At 38.0% G+C, this 21,971-nt stretch overlaps 1 protein-coding gene across 2 annotated transcripts in view; it reads right to left on the reverse strand.

Moving 5' to 3' along the window:
- The window catches only part of PIEZO2 (piezo type mechanosensitive ion channel component 2), a 297,287-nt gene that overhangs the window by 44,416 nt on the left and 230,900 nt on the right, over window positions 1-21,971 (reverse strand). For both annotated transcript variants that reach the window (XM_027650978.1, XM_027650979.1), the window contains 9 exons: window positions 21,276-21,480; window positions 21,031-21,132; window positions 20,425-20,590; window positions 10,638-10,881; window positions 9,375-9,471; window positions 7,408-7,567; window positions 4,901-4,990; window positions 3,546-3,667; window positions 2,675-2,746 (listed from right to left, as the gene is read on the reverse strand). In XM_027650978.1, coding sequence (XP_027506779.1) covers window positions 2,675-2,746; window positions 3,546-3,667; window positions 4,901-4,990; window positions 7,408-7,567; window positions 9,375-9,471; window positions 10,638-10,881; window positions 20,425-20,590; window positions 21,031-21,132; window positions 21,276-21,480 — 1,258 coding nt within the window. The remainder of the gene's footprint in view (window positions 1-2,674; window positions 2,747-3,545; window positions 3,668-4,900; window positions 4,991-7,407; window positions 7,568-9,374; window positions 9,472-10,637; window positions 10,882-20,424; window positions 20,591-21,030; window positions 21,133-21,275; window positions 21,481-21,971) is intronic.

Here is a 21,971-nt window from a genome sequence, read left to right on the forward strand (position 1 = left end):
CTCACAGTGGCACTCTGTCAGACTTGGAACGCCTGAGATGGCAGACAACAAATCTACATTGATCTCTCTCCAAAATTTTTAGGTTAAAGTGTATCTGAGGGGACACTATAATGTAGCAGTTACACCTCTTTTACAGCGGAAGAGGGAGGTATGATTGAATAGCAATAATGCAATAATGCATTCTTGCACACATCAAAATGGAGTACCTGGTCTCTTGGTCATCTACAGGGATTCCTAATGAGACCAAATTTTACTAGTAAGACAATTCATGGCCAGCCTGGACTTGGGAGACCCCTCTCTTACTGCAAAATGTGACTTCCTCCTACTGAGAAAAGGGACTTAACAGGCTTTTCCTGTGGGATGAGATAGAGGAGGCAGCAGAGGAGCCATGTAGGACAAAGCATAATCTCATCTGCTTGTGCCCAGAGGGAAAGAGCTCCTGAGACCAGCTGCAAGAACCATCTTTTGCACTACATCAGACACAACTTTGTGCCTCAGGAGAATATAAGGACCTCAGAGCATGTGGTCCTAACTCCTGCTGGTCTCTGCGAGGTTCCACAAATAATCCACAGGCACAGGAGGAACTATACCTTCCTTATCTGTTCTGCTCTGACCCAAATTCATGACTGTTTTAATTGCTATGGTATACAAAATAAGAATTATAACAATAGAATTGTTATACAATAGAATTATAACAATTGATATCAAAATAACAATAAAAATCTAAATTAAACCTCAGAATTGGCATAAAACTTGAAGATTAAGTGACTTCAATATACACACATATACAGCCACAGCCACAAACCCATTTACTGATATGAACAGCCACGTGCATCAGAATGCTGCAGTTACAGTAGTGTATCAAAAACAATGCATAGGGAATATCAGTCCATTACCAGTTTGCATGCTTGTGAACATCTACTATCAGTGCCATGTTTCAGTGAGTGTGGGTGCAAGTCACATGACAGGCAACCACTGATTGTAGGATCAGGGTCTGTGATGTTTCCCACAAGGTTTTGCATTATTGCAGTAAATAATTTCAAGAATGTTCAATATTTAAATAACAAAATGAAAGTTGCCATCTAAGAACATTAAATAATGAGGGTGAAACAAGTAAAAGCCAAAGTCAATGTCTCTCTTTGTGCAGTTCTTCTTACTAAGAAACCAGTGATGAATAAAAAAGAGACTATATCCCATTCCTTCAAAATCACCATAGCTTGAAATTCTGTAGTAAAAACTCACAAATTATAGTTTTGATCTGTTTTATCATTGTTATTCTTAATGAAACTACAGGGCAAGAAGTTTATTTTCATAAGATTTTTGAAAAGGGATAGGTCTCTCTAAAGTGGCAGTGTGCCCTTTAGTAAAATAAAAGTAGAGGCACAGTTTACTTGTGACTTGATAGAAACAAACATACTATGTTCTGTTAAATACTGCTAGAGTTATAAATAAATATACATAGGTAAATGAAGCAGTATGTAGATGTGTAAAATTATGACTTGGAGTAACTCTTTTAAACTAAAAGAATAGGCACAATATAGACATTCATACTTTTAATGGCATGAAGCTGAGTCGGGGGAGGTTTAGGTTGGATATCAGGAAAAAGTTTTTAACACAGAGGATGTTTGGGCACCGGAACAGGCCCCCCAGGAAAGTGGTCGCAGCACCAAGCCTGAGAGAGGTCAAGAAGCACTTGGAAAATGCTCTCAGGCACATGGTGTGATATTTGGGATGTCCTGCACAGGGCCAGGAGTTGGACTCGATGATTCTGATGGGTCCCTTCCAGCTCAGCATATTCTATCATTCTGTGATTTCACTCTGGTCAGTGCTATACATTTGAGCACTTTTTTAAATCTTCAGAGGTTATTAAATAGCTCAAGTCTGATTTCATTCAACAAAGATTCGGTCAAATTAAACTTGATTTGAGACTGCAGCCTATGCAGTTTTCTTTTTTTACCTAATCCATAATGTAGCGATGAACTCTATCACATGCTTGGACTGGGCTACAAACAAATTAAAATATCATAATGCAACAATGACACAGGTTAATAATTTCTTGTGCACAACGCTGGAGATATTTTTACTCTCAGATAAACACACAAAAAAATGGAAATAGCAAAACAACTGGCATCAACAATACATTAAAGTGTGATCAGAGAGATGTGGAGCTCTACACAGCCTAGTCCTGAGAGTAGTCTTGCTGCTTTACTGTGGTACTCAGGTTTCTACAGCTGACATGAAAATGACTGATGAACAATAAAAAAAGATGTATGATGTGCATATATGAAAAAGAAGTTATGACTAATCTTAGAATGCATTGGCAATCTTTCATATTCAGATTTTTTAAATATATTTTGCTCTGCAGTAGGGGGGAGTTGAGACTTTTGAGATCAAATAAGATTCTTTTTGGCACATATTTATCTGATCTGATATTTTTCTAAGAATGCTCAAAGTATCATGGGTTAGTTATGCTTCCAACACACAGAAGATCAAAATATGGTTAAACTCCTTGAAGATTGGGAAGTAGAAACCATGTGTTGAGAAAAACAAGCCTTCTATCAAGTCACAGTCAGAAAATCAGGCACAAAAAAAACAGGTCATGGAAATGCCTTAATTCTGGTCAAGGATATAAGGGTTAAATCCACATATTTGTAAGATGATTGAGAAAACCTACTGGAAGCATGATCAACCCAAGGCCGCCACCACAGCTTTTTTTTGCCCTTGGCTTTCTCTTTGTCTGCTTCTCCTAAAATAAAATATGTCCAAATATTAATTTTACAAAATGAGAAACATGTTTCTTACACTGATTAATAATTTTTAATTTCTCTCAAAAGAGCTAAAATTTCATGAGATATCAGATGTCAGATCTACTGAGTACATTCAATATTAAAATAATTCAAAAGCATAACCACTAAGCAGAAATACTCTGGTTTATGCAGCAGTTAAAACAGCATTCCATCTAAAACAGCTAAAAAGTTGAGTTTTGTGTTTTAAAACATACAGTCACACTTGACTGTAATTTAAAGAAGAAAATATTTTCCCTCATCTCAAATCCCCTTATATTTCAGGCTCCAAAAGTGCTGATTCCAGGTTGGTGCTCGAAATGTGACACTAGATAGGTATCATTTTATTGGTTTCCATGTTTTAAACAACATTTAAAAGTATACAAACATTTCAGTGACTAAAAAAAATCCAGAACAGCATCCAGAAAACACTGCTGGAAAAATGTAGGTGCTACCTATTTGTAACACTGTGGTTTATAGATAATTACTTTTATCTAAACAAACATCTTCTGCTATTTAGCTCTTTGCCAACAGCCTGAAGTTAACCAAAAGTAACCTCAAAGCAAATCATTTTCTCTAAACCTTTCTATGGTACATAATCACAGATTTTTTCAGCTGAATCAAGCCTGAAACTGGTACTTAGCTAACAACCTTGCTACATGCTGACAGTTTTGAAGAACAATTTATCACTTGTCCGACTAGTAGGTCTATTAGATCCTTAGCACTCAACTACAATTATGGTACAACAGTAGCTAATGGTACCTTCGTCATCTTCTTCAGAAACCTTCCGAATCTCCGGCCCCTCTGAGGACTCCTGGTTCATGCTTAGCATTCTCTCTTTACCCTTCTTGTATTTTTGCTGCCTGGCTTTGATGCGATCCATTCTAGCAAAAGGTAGATTCATTATTAGATTCATGCCTTCACCCTTTCTGACCCACTCTGAAAAACAAGTGTTAAATATACACACACACACATACACACACACACCCCAACACTTCTAAGGGAAATGTTCACACTGTCATTAATACTGCCCTTAAACATAAGGAGTTACATGGCTCTAAAGGGGTTGGCTATAATGATCAAACCTAGAAGTTCACTCACTACTCAGTGAGAGCTGGATTGCCTGCTATCAAGACTGCTTTACCTACTCCCACTCAATTATCCTATTATCACTTAAAAATGAAAGACTTGCTGTCAGGAGTTACAACACAGCAAATGAAGCTCTGAGAAAAAAAAAAAAAAAAAAAGACTTCTGCCTAATGCAGTGCTTTTCCTGAAACTTGCCACTCTGTATCAGGGATGCAGCTGTTCCTGCACTATTTGTGCTACATCCTCACCCTTTTAGCTCTTTTGTCCCAGTTGACATCAGTGACAAGTACTGTCCCTCAGGGGTCCAGTGCTATTTTTTTTCATGTCTTCATCAATGACATGGACAGTGTGATCAAGCACATAGTGGTTCCCATCCCTGGACACAATCATGGTCAGGTTGGACAGGGCTCTGGGCAACCTGAGCTCCTTGAAGATGTCCCTGCTCATTGCAGAGAGGCTGAACTAGATGACCTTTAAAAGGTCCCTTGCAACTCAAACTATTCTATCATTCTGTCATTCTAAACAGGTAGGGAACACAGTCCCTGCAGTCTTCTGATGTTTCTTCAGTTATGCAGGTGTGGAAGAAGCTGTCAGGAGTGGGCTTTGACACTTGGTTAGGAAGCAGTAAGAGCTTTTCATGCATGGTGGTGGAGGAGCTTTGAAAGCTTTCTACAGTTACAAAAGAAGCATGCTGGCTGCATGCAAGAGAAATCAAAGTGACTTATTGGCTGCATAAAGAGAAAGGATCTCCATGCCACTTAAACACTTAAACTTAATGAAAATATTATTAGTGAAGGTAAACATACATTTTGTACTCAAACACTAGAGGGGAAACCACGAATGAAACAGAAGGAACAGTCATGCAACAATTTTTTCCAGAAATATGGAGGTACAGAACAAAATCCTAATAATGGTAAAGCATTTCTATAAAAGCAAGTGCTAGATAAATACCACCAAGCAGTTAAATATGTACGTATGTATGCACATGTATATATATATACATATATGTAAATGCATTAAAAACATACTGTCTCTTCAGTTGATCCATTGATTTTTTTTCCTCTTCAATTCTTGCCTTTACAGCCTTGACAATTGTAGCCTGAAACAGCTCAGCACCCCTACATCAGAAATGGGGCAAAAGAGAAGTAAAAAGGAAAGAAAATGAAATGTTAAATGTTTCTAAGTTTCTCTTATGTCAGCTAATCACAGAGAACTCTCTGTTCCCTCATCTGCATCAAACAAAAATAATACAGGGCCTTAAAAGAAATCTGCTCTAAAATAGCAATATCTTTACAATCATTTCAAGATCTGGGGCCAAATGTTACGAACCCTACTCAGCCTCTAAATTCCTCCAGCAGTTGCTCCAGGAATTCAGTTTCCAGTCCTCAGGAACAGAGAACACAACTAGGTTCGAGGCTGAGTAGGATTTCTTGCACAGATCCAGGATTTTTTTAAGTCCTTTCAGTGTTATAATCACCTCAACCCCCTGCCTCAGTCCCACTGGAAGTTATGAGTAGTGTCCAGCTTTATCCAGGGCCACGATGGGCATAACTTCAGCTTCACTTTTGCCTTCTGAAAACTATAGTGCTTCCAATCTGATGACACAAACCCTTGAGCAAGTTTCTGATGTGCCAACAGAATATGGCTTCTCACCCCATTACATTAGAAATGTAATCAACTCATTGATTTGGATGTCCAGTTCACATGTCTTGGCCGTTCTTCCTAACTCACACACGAGCTCTCGAAGACTCTTTTAAGACTTTTCAAGTCTCTTTCAAAGAAATAGCCTAGATTTAAAGCTTTTCTTTTGTCAAGAGTTCAGTAAGAACTCTTAGTTTTAGAAGTCTACTTCTAATTAATTTTTTAACCATGTTTTCTTTTAGATTAATGATTCCTTCATGTATTATGCAGGATAACCAAAACTGCATTTCTTAAAGGGATACAATCAAGACAGGCAATCCTTATTGTCCCAAGGTATGGTAAAGTACAATAAAGAAAAACATTTTCTCTTAGCAAATTGATCACCTCTAAATCTTTATGGACTATCAAAACCTGTCACGATCCTCATTACTACTGTTTGAAACACAATTGAATCTTATTTAGGTGAGGAATTTGTTTTTCACAATAACAACTTTTACTAGAGGACAGGCTCAGCCCATGCTATCTGAATCCAAACCTGACCTTCTCCATTGTCCATGTAAATTCAAGGCTGGATTTTAGCAAGGCAAGCAGTTTACTAAAAAAAATCATTATATCACTATATTTATATTACCTTCCTTCCTGTAAAATTTTGGCACTTCCCTGTCATTAATACATTCATCTTTACAAAACTCCTGACATATACTGGTATTGTCTTCACTTTGGCTGCTGGAGAATTCAAGTCTGCTTAGGTTCAGTAACTCAGCAAAAGAAATAAAGCTGGAAATAGGGACCATACATGTTTCTTTCAACCCAGCCCACTGCTGTTTTCATGACCCTGCTCTTTCATTCTGGATGCACATTTCCCTGTTTAGGATCTATTTTGATAATCTTGATTTTGCTTCATGCTATTTTCATTGTGAGACCAGCACACCAAAAAAAAAGCTACAAAAAAGCTGTATCCAGCAAAATTGGGCATCAACACTGAAATTCACCCCAGAGCAAAAGACTAAGAGATGCAATGTGAGATGGAGGTAGAGATCTTTTGGTAGCCCTTTTTACAGTGGTGAATTTTCTTCAGTATAGGCAGTTAAACATGTCCCCTTTCTAAAGAGGTTACCGGGAGGGGGAAGAAGAGAAAGATAATACTACTGTTCAGAACATGCAAGGCAAATTTTGCCCTGAAACATGGTCGGAAATCAACGCCCATATGTTTTTTTTAGGGGAAAATAAGCCACAATACATTTAATCCAATATTAACAAAAGTAATTTCTTAGAAATCTTACGGAAATTAAAACCAGAATCTCATTCCTCATCTGCCCTCTTATTATAAACCAGAAGAATGTTTGTGCTTGTGATGGCTATGAGTGGATGTTTGTGGTGTAACAGGCTCAATGAGGTTAATACTTCCTTGCCACACCTAGTCAGTGTTTAGTGATGTGACACTTCCCGAGTGTGTTCCCACTTCTTCTCAAGCCAGAGGTCAGAGCTTTCCTGTTTTCTTCCTCATGTGACATTTCTTTAGATGTGATATTATAATGAAAATTGTCTCAAATAGGTTCTGAAAGCAGAGTATTTTCTTTCCAAGACTCAGAAATTCTGGCATTAGCTCTCATGCATATTCATGTTGAGAGAATGCTGCAACACACAACTTTCACAGTTTTTAATAGGAGCAGCAGATCGTTTTGGTAAAAAAGATGGTTTAATTTCTATTAGATTCTCAATTAATTTGTTTTCTTTGCTTCATCAAAGGTAGGTTTGCAATTATGAATTTAGCATGGATTGTTTAAACCGATGTTAAAGGACTATTTTGGTACTACTTATCGTAAACAAGTATGTACTGTCACTGTGAGAGATTTGAGCTGTTTAATTTAAATTCTTCTAAATTTTATGTTACCTTGATGCTAGGATCTGAGAAGCTTTTATATCTGCAACCACGTGCAGGAAGTAGTAACTCATGAACACTCTTCTTTGCAGCAGCAGGAAAGCAAAACATATACTGTCCCAAATGATTCCTGCTTCTCCACTGGGCAGTTTACAATCTAGATTGCTGGTTGCTGGAAAAAGACACCGTTAGCAGAAGGGCTGTTGCATTAAGTATTCTCTTATAATGTTTAATCAACTAAATAATCTCAGCCTTTAAAATTATCTGAATTGAGGTATTTTAATTACATTTTTCTTAAGAAAACTGACATGCATTTCTATTTGAAGCACACTATATTTTCCTTTACAACAAACTTGAAAGCTTTCAACAATATGATGCCCCATGAAAACTGAGAATTCACCAGAAGTGAACCATTTGCAAATAAATTCACCCTACCCTAGTACATACTTGAAAACATAGAATAGAAAAACCATATTTTTTGTTACACTGAATTGTCTGATTTCAGTATTTTCTAAAATACCATGTTTCAATTTTTTTCCAGTTCAAAGCAACCTTTTGTGTAATTTTTCAATTACGAACATTATCAACATGAGAAAGAAGTCTTTTATTTTTCTCAAAATAATTTTATTTTTCCTCTCCACAACTCAGTTCAATATTTCTTTCCATTGCATAAGAGAAAAAATACTTGAAACCACAAAACTGCTTCCTTTGGGTGGGAGGAGGCAGGCAGAGAGGAAATCCCATTCCTCTTACCTAGATTTTGGCTTGGGTTATTTCTTTCTGTCTTTATTCTCTGAAAGGCAGTTCTCTTGGGGATATTAAAAAATTAAAACTGGGTTTTGTGTAGCTGGACTATAAACTATATGGCCTATGCTGCCCTATAGAAGGCAGTAGAAGGACTCAAGGGACAGGCTCTGGCTCAAAGCTGGCTTTACAAGCAAGCAAGCCAATCTCATAGCTCTGAAAGGTCAAGCTCCAAGAGCTTCAGAGACTCCTGTTCACAACCCCTCGGGGGTCAGAAACCTGTGTCTAAATTTCTGTTGCTGCCAAAAAGTTTTGGATAACACAAGAACTACTGGGCACCATTTATCTCGTGAAATTGTGTCTTTGTATTTGTTTTCTTTTCCCCTACTCCAAACTTATCTGTGAGGATCAGACGTGATGATAGGAATTCAGAACTTTACTGCAGAGTAACTAGGATGAAACAGTTCTTTAAATTCAGGAAAAAAAAAACCAACTAAAAAAAATCAGGTATTTTCAAACCATCAAACCAGGGTGTCAGGAAAAAGTGGAGACAAATTAATAATTCACTGAAAGTTGAAGGGTTTTGCTCTCCATCCTTCATTAATCCCTTCTCTCACTTCCACCCATACACATCATCCACTGCCTTCCTGTTATCACCACAAACACAAGAATAATCAAAAGGCAAAAAAAAAAAAAAAGCCTAAACTCACTACATATACAAAAAAATTACCAGTTTCATGTTACTTCAGTGAGCTGAACTGGTTTACCCTTTGAGCAACTGAAACCTGGTACACAGGGAGGAGTGGGAGTTCACAGTCCACACAGGGAATGCGGCTGGGAAAAGGTGCCCTCTCCTTGCAGAGATGGTGAGCTGACATTTTAGCTGAAGTTGTACAATGAAACCATACTCTCAAGTATCACATCACCTGCATATACAGGTAAACTGTGTTAAGCACTGGTATCACCAAATTGTTAATTTACAGCAAATGCTGGCTGTGAGTATATGCATAGATATCCTGGGCTGCTGATATGTATATCTCTATATGTGTCTACCTTGATTCTATGAAATTCTGTGTTGCTAATCAATACAGGACAAGGTAGTATTAAGTGAACTTGTAGATATGATTTTTCACAAGGTAATATGTTAAGGGAGGACACAACTTAAATATGGTAGAGGATTATAAGGGTGATTATTTATTTATACAAAACTGTGAAGAAAAATAAGCTATACTTACGAATACGGTATCCTTTAACTGTACAAGCCAGGCTGAATGCCTGAATGACCCAGCAACTATTCTTAATTAATGATTCAATGTAGCCACATGCTCCTATCTGGAAAGTAAAAGAACAGTTTCATATGACAAGACATAGCAGAAATAAGGATAAGGAAAGTTGAACCTTTCTACATTACACAAGAAGTAATAAAGCCAAGGGCAGTTGAATTATTCTCATTACTAAAATGGAGATTTGAAGAAAGAGTGGCTTTACCAGTGACACAAATCACTTTTAGATAGAATTTGGTTTTCTGATTATCAGTGAGACAGAAAGTATGTGGAGTTTGTGTTCTTGCATAGAAGGTGACACATCTGGCATGTGATGTGATGTGACAGCTAAGCAACTTTTATAAATCACTAACTTAATCTTGCAAACATACATGGACAAGCTTAAGACACACGTAGCTCCACTGAATTCCCAAGCATAAAATGAAGCACATATGTAAGCATTTAGAACATTTGCAAATTCAAACCACCCATAAATCACTTTTATTTCAGTACAGTGACTTATATAAATGTAAAAAGAAAAATGTCTGCTCTTTTCAGTCTAGTACTAAAAATGTTCAAAGCTAAAAAGAAATTGCCAGGAATAAATGTAAATTTATCTTTCAAAAAGAATTAAAATACTGGCTTATCTCAACCAACTATCAGTGCCACTGCAAGAATACACGCTAAAGAGTTACTCAATGTAAGAAAACCTTTAATATTTTGCAGAATACTTTGATATTTAATTATCAAATATATCTGTTTTTACCTGAATTTCACAGTAGTTCTAAAGGAAACAGGAATGCAGTTTGTAGTTAACTTCACTAATTACATTACATTCACACAACTGCATCTCATACTAAGTTTGAAAATTCTTTATTTAAATAAAATATCTAATTAAATGTGCGCTATTTATCAACACTGTGACTAATCTTGCACTTCTTTTTCACTCCACTGGGATTTTCATAAGTCTTCTAAGGAGAGACTGTATTAGGCAAAGAAGTCAGAACCTGGCCCTTTGAAAATAGCTTCTGAGCTTTCACAGAGCCTGACTGAATATGTGGGTACACATTTTCCTATGATGTGTTGCATTACCATTCCCTAGTAAAGCTGAATTAAAATGAAGACTGCTTTGTGCTTGCAGAAGGTCGGTGTTTTTAATGACTACTCAATGTACTGTGCACACTTCAACTGAAATTGAAGTGCTGAGAGCAGAGAGGAAAGGCAGCAGCTACCTACCGACAGGATGTTTTTCATTGTGATCACAAAGACGTTGTAGGCAATCAGCCAGTCCCAGTAACGCAGAATGCTCCTGATGGGCTTCAGCAACAGATCTCCACCAAAGAGAAGGAAATAAAAGCAGGCCACCAAGTAGCCCATACAGAATATGCTGATCCTTGTGGTTCCCGTTATGAAGATTATAGTAAGTACAAACCAGAAGAGGTAACTAAATATTATCACCTTATACATGTCTAAGTAGGACCTGGAAGTAAAAGAAGGAGAAAAAGTTACCATTTTTTCTGAGGGCAATGCTACCTTTCCTCTTTCTGCACTACTGGCTGACATTTGTGCCTAAGGCCTTCTGGGCCTTCTTGTCCTACTTCAACATTTGTGCACCCGCTCACAACTAACACTGTGGTCAGTGGGTTTAGTTCATGGATGGGTCTGCCTGGCTCATATACTCCATTCTAGCTCACTCATGTGCATAAGCATCTTGCTACTGGTCTTGCCCTGGTCAGAGCACTATGCATCATGCAGGATCAAGCCTCATATCATGAAAGGGGAGAGCACATGTTCTTACCAAACTTCATAATAGAGCAGTATTATCTGGCAATGCTATATATGCAATTTAAAAAGCTATCTGAGATCATCTTTTAAGAAGTCTGAGAAATACCATAGCAAAGCTATTTTAAAAAGCCAACTACAGTACGGCACTGCAAACAATTCCATATTTATTGGTAACTTCCAGGGAATTCAGCCTGGTTAAAAGCCTAGTTTTCAAAGACAGCTGCTAAAAATATCTGTCTTTAATGGACATCAACTGTAAAAGTTTTGAGGGGTAAAAGGTTTGTACAGAACGGAAATGTGATAGAATTTACTGAAACGTTTGCCAGGAAGCCAGGAGACAGAGCTATCTGAAATCAGCCTGGCCCACACTGGGAAAGTGCGGAACAATTTGGTGTTTTAGATTCCTTAAAATCTTGACTTAATATTGACTCAGTGAGCTTTCAAATAAGAATATCTGCCAAATATGACATATAGATAAACACTGCAAAACCAACTAATTCTTAGTTCCCCCCCGTTTACAGTGTTTTGATTCCAAATGTAACTGAGTTTTCAGACTCTGTTCACGCAGGCTGTGAAAATAGATTTGTAAGGAAAGCAGGCAGGGAGAGAGAGCTACAGGAGGACACATATACCTAAGCCAAACCATCTAAGAAGTAATTCAACTAAATGCACTGTATGAAGCCACATAAAAAGGCCCCTGTTGCTCATTGTTCTCAGGTTCAGAACTTTCTAGGAGTATGTATTTATAGTCCTACATTTATAGGCCTGTATTACACATTTCACCAGAGAAGCATTCAATGAAAGGCAACGAGAAAGTTCCCTTATGTTTATTTCCCACAAATATTTAAGAAATTTATGATCTACTGCCTGTAGATCTAAAATCTACATCTACAAATGTCATGGTTTCAGAGATGCAACCAGATTCTGGATGATAAAACATTAACAAAGAATCAATATGAACTGGGAAAATAAAGATACGGAAGAAATCAGTTGAAAAGCTCTTCACTAACTTAATATGCACTAGAAATGGTGCTCTCACTGTTTCTCCATAAAATAATATTCTGTTTCTCCAACATAATATTTGATTTTTTTTTTAATATTAACTATCAATACGTGAGATGGCTAGGAAGAGATCACCTTCCTGATACTGCTGTAATATTTAAAAAAATCATGTCCTCTGCTGCTAAGAAAATACATCAGCATCTTTTGAGAAAAGTTCAAATTGGAACTGAATTGATCAAACAGCAGCATCTTAATACTCTTCAATAAAAATGGACTCTGACTCTTAAAGACAACCGGAACTGTCTGAATCCAAACTTTCCAGCATATACACATGGCATTTGTTTGAGTCATAGTCAACAGCAGATATCACTCTCAGATTAAAACGTACAGAAATTAGAGAGAATACGAAAAGGAAGACAATAATATAGCTATTTTCCACTATAATGTTAACCACTGGCTACATTTAGCAGTCATCTAAAATATTAAATACATCTGTTCTTCTTATCTTCAAAATGTACATTAAATATAATAGCATTAGGCATCTCTAAACCAACCAAACAACAAAACTTAATGTAAAGAAAAACTTCTGAAAAGGCAGGAGGCAATACAACTGTGTCAAGTGACAAATGATGTAGTTCTTACAGATGGAAAGTATCCTGATTTTTATAACTATGCAGTTACAAGCAAGTCTAACAATAAAAATGGTTCCCAAGAATTCATCTTGGAGTGGACATCTTACAAAATGGTGTTTGAACAAGTCACCCAAGGCACACCTAAACAATGAAGATCACCAACTATCCCAGATACTTCTGTGCTGGCCCAAGAAGAATGCCACATTGAACACAATGGAGAGAACTACACCCAACTGGTTTCAGGCGGATAAAATTTTTCCTGAAATCATGCTTCTCTCAGTTGCAATATGTGAAATCTTGTCTGTTACAGTGTAGAGTCATGCATCCCCCTAATTTTCATTAATTGTTTATACTGATATGAGTAGGTCAAGTACTGTAAGAGCAGGAATGAAAACGTCTTGGTGGGGGAATTCTCAACACATTTCCTCTAAAATCACTCAAAACATTCTCATATGAAAATCTTTAAATTCTGCCTCAAAGCTCAGAAGTTTAGGAAGTTAGGAAGTTAGGAGCTTCAGTTCCTTGCTCTGGAGATTACATTACAACAGTGGGAACCTGAAGCATAAAGCCACCCCAAGAGTTAAAAGACCCTACACAAACCCATCAGGGCAGTAAGGGTGCTTACGCTCTCTGAAAAATTCTACATGGACAGCAGAAAACACTTAGTCTTGGATAGCATATACTGTGATTTTATGCTTTTGCTGCAGACCACACAGATCATTATTTTAATATCATGCAAATCTTCCAAACCTCATCTTCTAAGTGATCTTTAAATCTCCATTTAGTCATCAGCAGGAAAGGCCACACTCAGGATGTGGTATTTAACAATACCTGAGCAGCTGCTTCCCAAAGGGACAGTCCCACTCCCTTTCATCCTCTCAGCTCTGCATTCCAGCTCCTTCTTTAGCTTTGAATCTTTGAAACTGTTTCAAGAAGAAAACTTGCAAAAGCCTATTTATTTTTTGGGGTAGGACAGAGGGAAGGGATACTTTTCTGCCCATTCACCTTTGAATCAACTAAGTGCTGGTGTGAAGAATGCAAAGACGGGAGGGTGTAGTTGGAGGCCAGGAATAGAGACACACATCTGAGGAAGGTTAGCCACTACACCAGCGCACCAAGGGAATAAAGCTATGGTTTTTGGTAGTATGACAACCTCTGAATGAGAAATTTTACAGAAGAAACCTGAAAGATTAATGAAAAATAAAAAACCATCGATTTTCCGTCTGTGTCATTAGCAGAACACAGTAATACTCTGGATAACATTTTGGAAAAACTTGCCATATCATTTTGCTCAAAACCAAGGAAGACAAAGTATGAAATTCATTCCACACATCCATCAAAGCTATTGTAACCTCAGATGGCTCTCCATATCAAATTATCTGCTTCTATTTTCTGAGGCTTTATTACTCTTATCATGATTGTTTCAATATTTTATTTCCACAGGAATTAATTTTTAACTGTAATGCAATCCAGTCGGTTGCAAAAAGATTGCTCTAGGTGTAGTTGTTTTTCCCGGCATGCTCCATGATGTGCTTGGCTATGACCAGTCTAGTGTCTGGATCTCCGCCTGCAGGCACCAAGAGGTGCTGATGCTGCAGCTGATAACCCCTGTGAGGTAAGGAGTTTGTCCTCTGCCAGTGCTTTGAAATTTAGGGAGAGAACACACTTCTGATCACACACTGGTGAGAGCCTATTGAGCTGTTGTGCTGACAGATACAGCTCAATGCTTCTTCATGCTGGAGGAGCTGCTGTTATGTAGCTTCATTACTTTCCCTTGTCAGCCACCTGCTTTGTTTTGAGTGTGGCTACCCACCGCCATATAAGCCCAAGGCTCCTCCCAGAGATCTCATCTGATGACTATCCTCTTCCTCTCCTCCAGGCATATTATCACTATATACATGCATTCTGTAAGCTACATCTACTCGCCAAATTCCTTCTTTCTTTCTGCTCTTCCATATCTCCTATTCCTTACATCCTACCAGCCTTTGTGACTGTGCATCAGAGTTCATTTTCCCATCTAATCCCAACATTGCTAATTTCTCACCGAGCTTCCATCCTCAAAGTCTTTCCCTGTAGCTCTATTTCAGTTTTCAGAAGACAGTTTCACTGATTTTCCAGTAGCCAATAGCAACACCCAATCTTCTGAAAACTAGCTACCTTATTTCAATGGACTTATTCAAATCTAGTGTTGTGGATCCCACAGGTTTTAGTTTCTAATATTTTTGTCAAGGCCTCCCCAAGGGCTGATATTCTTCTACTATCACTTTTTTACCAGTGAAGTCCTTCCTTCATGCTTGTATTCACTTTAAAAATTCCCAAATTAAAGATGTGTTGTTTGTTGAGGCTCATTTTATTAGGAACAAAATGTTTATCTACTTTAAATAAAAAATACAACAGAAAGCCTGTAATGTTCATTTGCAGATTTTATCTCACTAACCTAAGCTGGAAGACAGTTCCAAGACTGACATTACAGTTGCCTTTCAGAGACTTTACCTGACTCAGCTGGTGATGGTTCCCAGGGTGCAGGCATTAAAGGGGACAGTTCAATGGCTGTTTCTGCTTTTAAGTTTAAAAAAGTGTATTACAATCCCAAGCTTTTTTTCCCTGACAATGTCTAGGAGAATAACTGAAAAATTTGGAATTGAAATGAGAATTTTCCAGCATTAAAGACTGTGGTAAAGGATTATCATCAGTGAAGTTGCTTTAAATCCTGTATCATTCTAAAAGTTCCTACTTTCTATTCTCTGTTCTTGTTTCTCTTTCAAAGTCCTTTGGATATGCACTCTCTTGGGGTCAAGCACATATCCCCTGAGAAATCTGGGGGTGGAAAGACTAGAACATTTCAGGAAATCTCTTTCTTAGACTGTATTTATCATTGTTGAACTCAAGCATTTCTACAGAGAGAAATTAAGCATTTGGAAATACATTCTTTTTCTGCCACTGTTTATATTGCAGTTAAAAGCTTTTTATCCATGCCTTCTAGAACAGTGACCAACTAGTATCTTCTCACTAGGGAAGTATCACTAGGGAAGTGATACTTCAGAAAGAGTGTCTTGGTCTGCAACTGCTATTCTTTTAGATAGTAAATACACCCCAGGCTTCTCAGAAAACATGGCAATACTAAGCACAACTTTTCTTTCTTTCTTTTTTTTTTTTTTAATGCTTTGTAATTTATTCATAGCCAGATTGCCTTCACTGATTTGTTTGCCTCTTTATGACTGACTTTTGGAGAGATGCCATTACTAATTTCACTTGCTTGGATAAGGTTTGAACCAAGTTCTTATCCATGTTACTAAATATTTAGACCATTCTGAAACTTCTACAGGAAAGCACAAGAGATGTTCTTAGACAAAGCTCTTTCAGTTCCAAATTGTCTTGGATGGAGGCCAGATACATACATTTTCTTTTGAGGTAGATCTTCGGTGGATTACCCAGAGCTTGGGGTCCTTCTTTTTAAAGATTTATAACTGCTAATAAAAGATTCAGTTACCTTGAGATACTGTCAGCCATTCTCTGGTGATTCTTTGAAGCAAATTAGGCATTTAGGATTGCATGTGTGCAGTGCAACCTCTCAGAAAAAACATAATCTAAAACCTGGGAAAATCTGCATTGCAGTGAAAGAGATACTTAAGGGCTCAAAGAAAGGTAAGACACCTTCAAGAATACAAAATCTATTATACAGTTCATACTAAAGGAAGGTCTGTTTACACCTAGAGACACCATGTTCCCATTACAGATTCATGAAGCTAACACTACAAACAAACAAAAAAAGAGAAGTTATAGCTAAAAAAGGGGTGAAAGGAAGACCTGAGGAACTGCAGACCGGTAAGCCTTACCTTTGTGCTTGGGAAGATCGTGGAGCAGATCTTCATGGAAGCAATGTTAAGACACATGCATGACTAGAAGTTGATCCTAGATACCCACCATGGCTTCACTACTGGAAAATCGTACATGATCCATCTGGTGACTTTCTATGATGCAGTGACTGCAACGCTCAATAAGGTCATCAAATTGACAGATGTCATCTACCTGAACTTCTGCAAAGCCTTCAAGATGATCCTATGTGATATCCTTATCTATCTAAATTGAAGAGACATGGATTTGAAGGGTGGACTATTCAGTGGATAGGCAACTGGCTGGCTGGATGAAGCCAGAGAGTTGTGGTCAATGACTATATATACAGGTGGAGGCTGGTGATGAGTGGTGTCCCTCAGAGCTCTTTCTGGAGACTGGTACTCTTTAATATTATCACCAATGACACCGACAGTGAGATCGAGTTCACTTTCAGCAAAATTGAAGATGACAGCAAGCTGAGTTGTGCAGTTGACAAAACAGAAGGAAGAGATGCCATCCCGAGGGTCCTGGACAAATATGAGAAGTGGGCCCAGGAGAACCTCATGAAGTTCAACAAGATGAAGTGCAAAGTGCTGCACCTGGGTTGCGACAATCCCAGACATGAACAGAGACTGGGAGAGGAACTCATTGAGAGCAGCCCTGACAAGAAGGACTCGGGTGTTCTAGTAGATGAAAAGCTGGACATGATCCAACAGCGTGTGCTCACAGGCCAGAAAGCCAACTGCTTTCTGGTCTGGGCTGCAACAAAAGAGGTCAAGGGAGGTGATCTGCCCCTCTACTCTGTTCTTGTGAGACTCCCACCTGGAGTGCTGTGTCCAGGTCTGGAGTCCTCAGCACAAGAAAGACATGGACCTGTTCGAGTGAGTCCAGAAGAGGTCTACAAAGATGATCAGAAGGATGAAGCACCTCTTCTGTGAGAAAAGGCTGAGAGTTGGGGTTGTTCAGTCTGGAGAAGAGAAGGCTCTGGTGAGACCTAATAGTGGTCTTCTAGTAATGAAAGGCGTCCTACCAAAAAAGAGGGAGAGCAAGTTTTTACACAGGCATGTAGTGATAAGACAAGGGGAGGGGTTTTAAACTAGAAGAGGAGAGATTTAGATTAGATGTTAGAGAGAAATTCTTTACTCAGAGGGTAATGAGTTACTGAAACAAGTTGCCCAGAGAAGTGGTGGATGCCCCATTCCTGAAAGTGTTCAAGACCAGGCTGAATAGAGCTTTGAGGACCCTGGTCTAGTGGAATGTGTCCCTGCCCACTGCAGGGGGGTTGGAACTAGATGATCTTTAAGGTCCATTCCAATGCAAACCAGTCTATGATTCTATGATTACATGCCCAAGCATCTGTAAGAAAGGATATCATAAACAGGAATTTACTTTGCTCCTGAATGGGTTAATTAATGTTTTTTCTATTCATTTATGATTGATTTTTTCAAACAAAAATGTCCCTGTTCTTTTTCTTGCTCTGCCTTTTTCTTTTCATTCTACTTCTTACCCGCACAACATAAAACTATTACATGAAACAGTCACACAGATTTCTGCATTTATCTGGAACAGGTATAAAGTGATCATGGTTTATTTGTTCAGTTCACCACCACTAATGGATCCTTTGATTTTCTCTTCTGTTGTACTCTCCACCAGCAATATTACTTACTGCTTAATACACATTGCAAACTTCTGAGTAAATTGTTGCATATACAGGTCTCCTTGGTCAGCACATGCCCAGCAGGGTGTCTGAATATTCTACCTCCAATAGCTTCAAACTGATGCATATCATGCATATGAACCAAAACACAGGACTTAACCCCAAGAATGTGTGGAGAGGCAACAGGCCAGTTCATCTTGAACTTTGCTTTCCACTATAAACCTGACTCTGACTCCTATCCAAAATCTTCAAAGAATATCCTCTGTGCTTTCAAGTTTTCATGTTTGCCCATTTGGGAATATCTTCTACAGATGACCAGAATTACCTATCAGATTCCAGAAAACATTGAAAAGATGTCAAAAGAGGCTGTTTAAAAAGCAGTGATTTTCTTGCCTCTTTTTTCCTTTTGAGGACAGCTTTAAAACACATTCTCATCATTAATGAGGTTTTTTTAAAATGATTTTTTTTCTGGACTAAGGGAGGAAAATTTGGTATTTTCTTTCTGCCAGCAATCGGTGACGGTCTTTTTCCAGTGATCAAATACATCAGTGTGCTTGATGCAACTGCTGCATCAGCTTTTGCTAAGATGGACACCACATTCGGTGGCAAGCAAAACCTCAGGTCATCTCCACTGCATTTCCTCTAACCCAAGCCCTGTTTGTCAGATGTCTTTTAGAAAGTATCCCCACTTTATGGAGCATTTTGAAGAAAGATTAATACTTCTCTCTTTCTGCTTATCCTACCAAATCTAGAGCATTGGGTCTGCTGTGTAGAGTGGAAATTCTCAAGGGGAAGAACTGATCAAACTTTGCCCAGTCGTGACTACAAATCTCTGGATGAATGAGTGAATTGACTGTTTCAACAGTCTCCTCTTCAAACTATTTCAAGATATATTTGGCCACCAATTGTAACAGAAATAGAAGGATCAGATTAAAGATCTTGAGAGGGGTTTCTGGTGATAGCACTTCTCTGGTAAAAGTTCACCAGCAAAAGGGAGATTTTTCTGGACATTATTTCTAGACATTATTCCTTTTGCATTCAGGCACATGTTAATGTGCATTCACATATCAAGTCAGACAAAACACCATAGCTAAGAAATCTTATTATTCCCATTTATTCTTGTAATACTGCACAAACTTTCAGTAATAACTGCAACTAAGAGCATGCCCAGCACAATTTAAAAGAGCTGAGCTAATCTGTGTTGACAGAAATGATCACATAGGAACAGTTTCATTGTTTGAAGACCATTCAGAACAGACTGCCTCATGCTCCGCCCATTTATAAATTATTCACTTTCTTCAACAACCTCAGAAAGAGGAAGACATATCAGTTGTCCTTCCAAGACACTTTTAAGGTTCTTATGCCTAGATGAAATAGCACAAAGGACAGTCTCTTATATTAGAGTATTATTTTGACTGTGCTTAGACAACAACTCGGCAGGACATGACTGATGACTTCTTGGGATTAAACACATACATGGGAAGCTGCAGACTATGATGGATTATTGCTAACATATCTGTGTTCTGGGGGAAGCCACCAAAGCACTGAAGTCCACCATAAATGCTGCCCCACAGGGCATTCATGGAGGCAAATTCAAATTTGATTACCAAGATTCCTTCTGAAGTGGGAAAGATGGAGGGTTTAGATTCATCTAAACAGCTGAACCACCTTTTTTTTCCAAACTCTAAATCCTCATAAGCACAAGTAACATGTAAGAACTTGTGACCTAAAGGTGAATATTTCTCAATGTGTTGGTTGTCTAAGATCGTGGTAGGAGTTGATGATCTTAAAGGTCTTTTCCAACCTAAACAAGCCTATGATTGTATGAATACAAGCTTTCAAGCAAATATATCACTGAATGTACCTCTGGGGAGCACTTAAAACAATCATCTGGCTTAGGAAGACTTGTTTGCATCTGCCCTGTTCTAAACCAGAGTCTGATTACCCAGAAATGAACTATCTGCTCTGTCAGACAGTAAAAAATATGTTAGATGGGAACATAAATGAATACAAATTCCAAGTAAAATTGGAAGCCATGAGAATAACTTTTACACTAGAGAACCTTACAAAAAGGAAGCACTGTATTTTCCAAGTATTTAAGATTCAGTGTTACCGGCAGTGAATGAAGTCAGGAACGGGATTATGCTGGCTAAAAGATGCCGCATCAAGATTCATGCAAATTTCCACATTGTCTCCAGCCATGATTCGTACTGCAGCTTTATTTTCATCCTCAAATGTCTGCCTTTGCAAGGATGCACACAGCAGCAACATGAAATCATCTAGGAGAAAGCCGTGATTGCAAGGAAAATTCAGTCATTAACATAGGTATAAGGAGTGGTCATGATGCATTATAATGTAGCTACCAGACTGTTTTTCCCCTGCTTCGAACCTCCAAGACTGTGCTGTTTTCAAAACATGTAACACTGATTTGAAATTTATTAATGCATTTAGTGGTTTTACCTGTCAGTGTCTACAACTGGAGAAATAATGAGAAAAGGGGAAATAGTTCATGCTTTTTGATGTCACATTATTGAAAACGCGATACAGGAAAAACAGCTGCAGAAATTACTAATTTTTTGAATTTTAGTATTCAGTCTCCCAGATAATATGTCATCTTGCTACAGAAGATTAAATAAAAGCCTGGCTTCAAATTACACCGTACAGATGTTTTAAGCAAAGGACATATAAACACTTTACAACTATGTGCTAAAATACTTACACACAAGGAAGACAGGGTTTGGTCTCACAATGAAGTCTGGAAAGTATAACCACTTTATGATGTTGGAGTTGAAGTTGGCATTACCACTTCTCCATGGATAGTCTGTATGACAGAAGCATGTAAAAACACAATCAGTACTTTATAACAATTACTTAATTCTTTTCATCTGGATACTTACCAATTTTCCAGCCCTTTTATGTAAAACCAAGCAGCAGCAATTTTCCATTAAGGGTAAGTGTCCTTACCTTTACAAGGAGCAGGTGGGATGCCAATGCAAAGGAAGTACTGGAATGTAATGATGCATGACAGAAAACAGCAGTATTTTGGCCAGATCTCTGCAATAGCTTTTCTTCTGCGCCGATACAATACAGCAATCAGCCAGAAGGCATGAATCATGGCATAAAAATCCATCCTTTGACCAATTACATTCACTGATAGAAGAAAACAGGTCTGAAAATGAAGTAAAGAAACATAAGCCACATTTGCAAACTGATGGCTAGTCAATGTGGCAATAATACAAGTATTGTGGATCCTGACAGAATGCTTGGACATGAGCTGCATCTGACTGCAGGAACTGACAGCAACCTCCTCCACTCCACCCCAACACCCAAATTTTTGATACTCTTCTATCTCTAGAGTTGGTTTCCATTATGTGATATCTATGAATACAGAAAGGAAAGAGAGTTGTCAGAGCAGCTAATATGCAAAATGTTTAATTGTTGCCAAGCAGTATGTTGCACATACTACATTAGACATTTTGATAGGACTTACAGTTGTGAAAATGAACAGGAACTATTAAGATTAGCAACAACTAAAATGTATCTTCATGTGGGAAACAGACAAAAGGAAAAGGGATTTCGACCATAAGGCTTCTATTGGTGATAGACAAATCCAGTCAATTCCTATAAGGTAGCTTTAGTTCTCCATTGTTCTGAGGGTTC

Source organism: Corapipo altera, unplaced genomic scaffold (genome assembly GCF_003945725.1).
Source record: "Corapipo altera isolate COAL_440 unplaced genomic scaffold, ASM394572v1 24, whole genome shotgun sequence".
Taxonomy (NCBI): Eukaryota; Metazoa; Chordata; class Aves; order Passeriformes; family Pipridae; genus Corapipo; species Corapipo altera.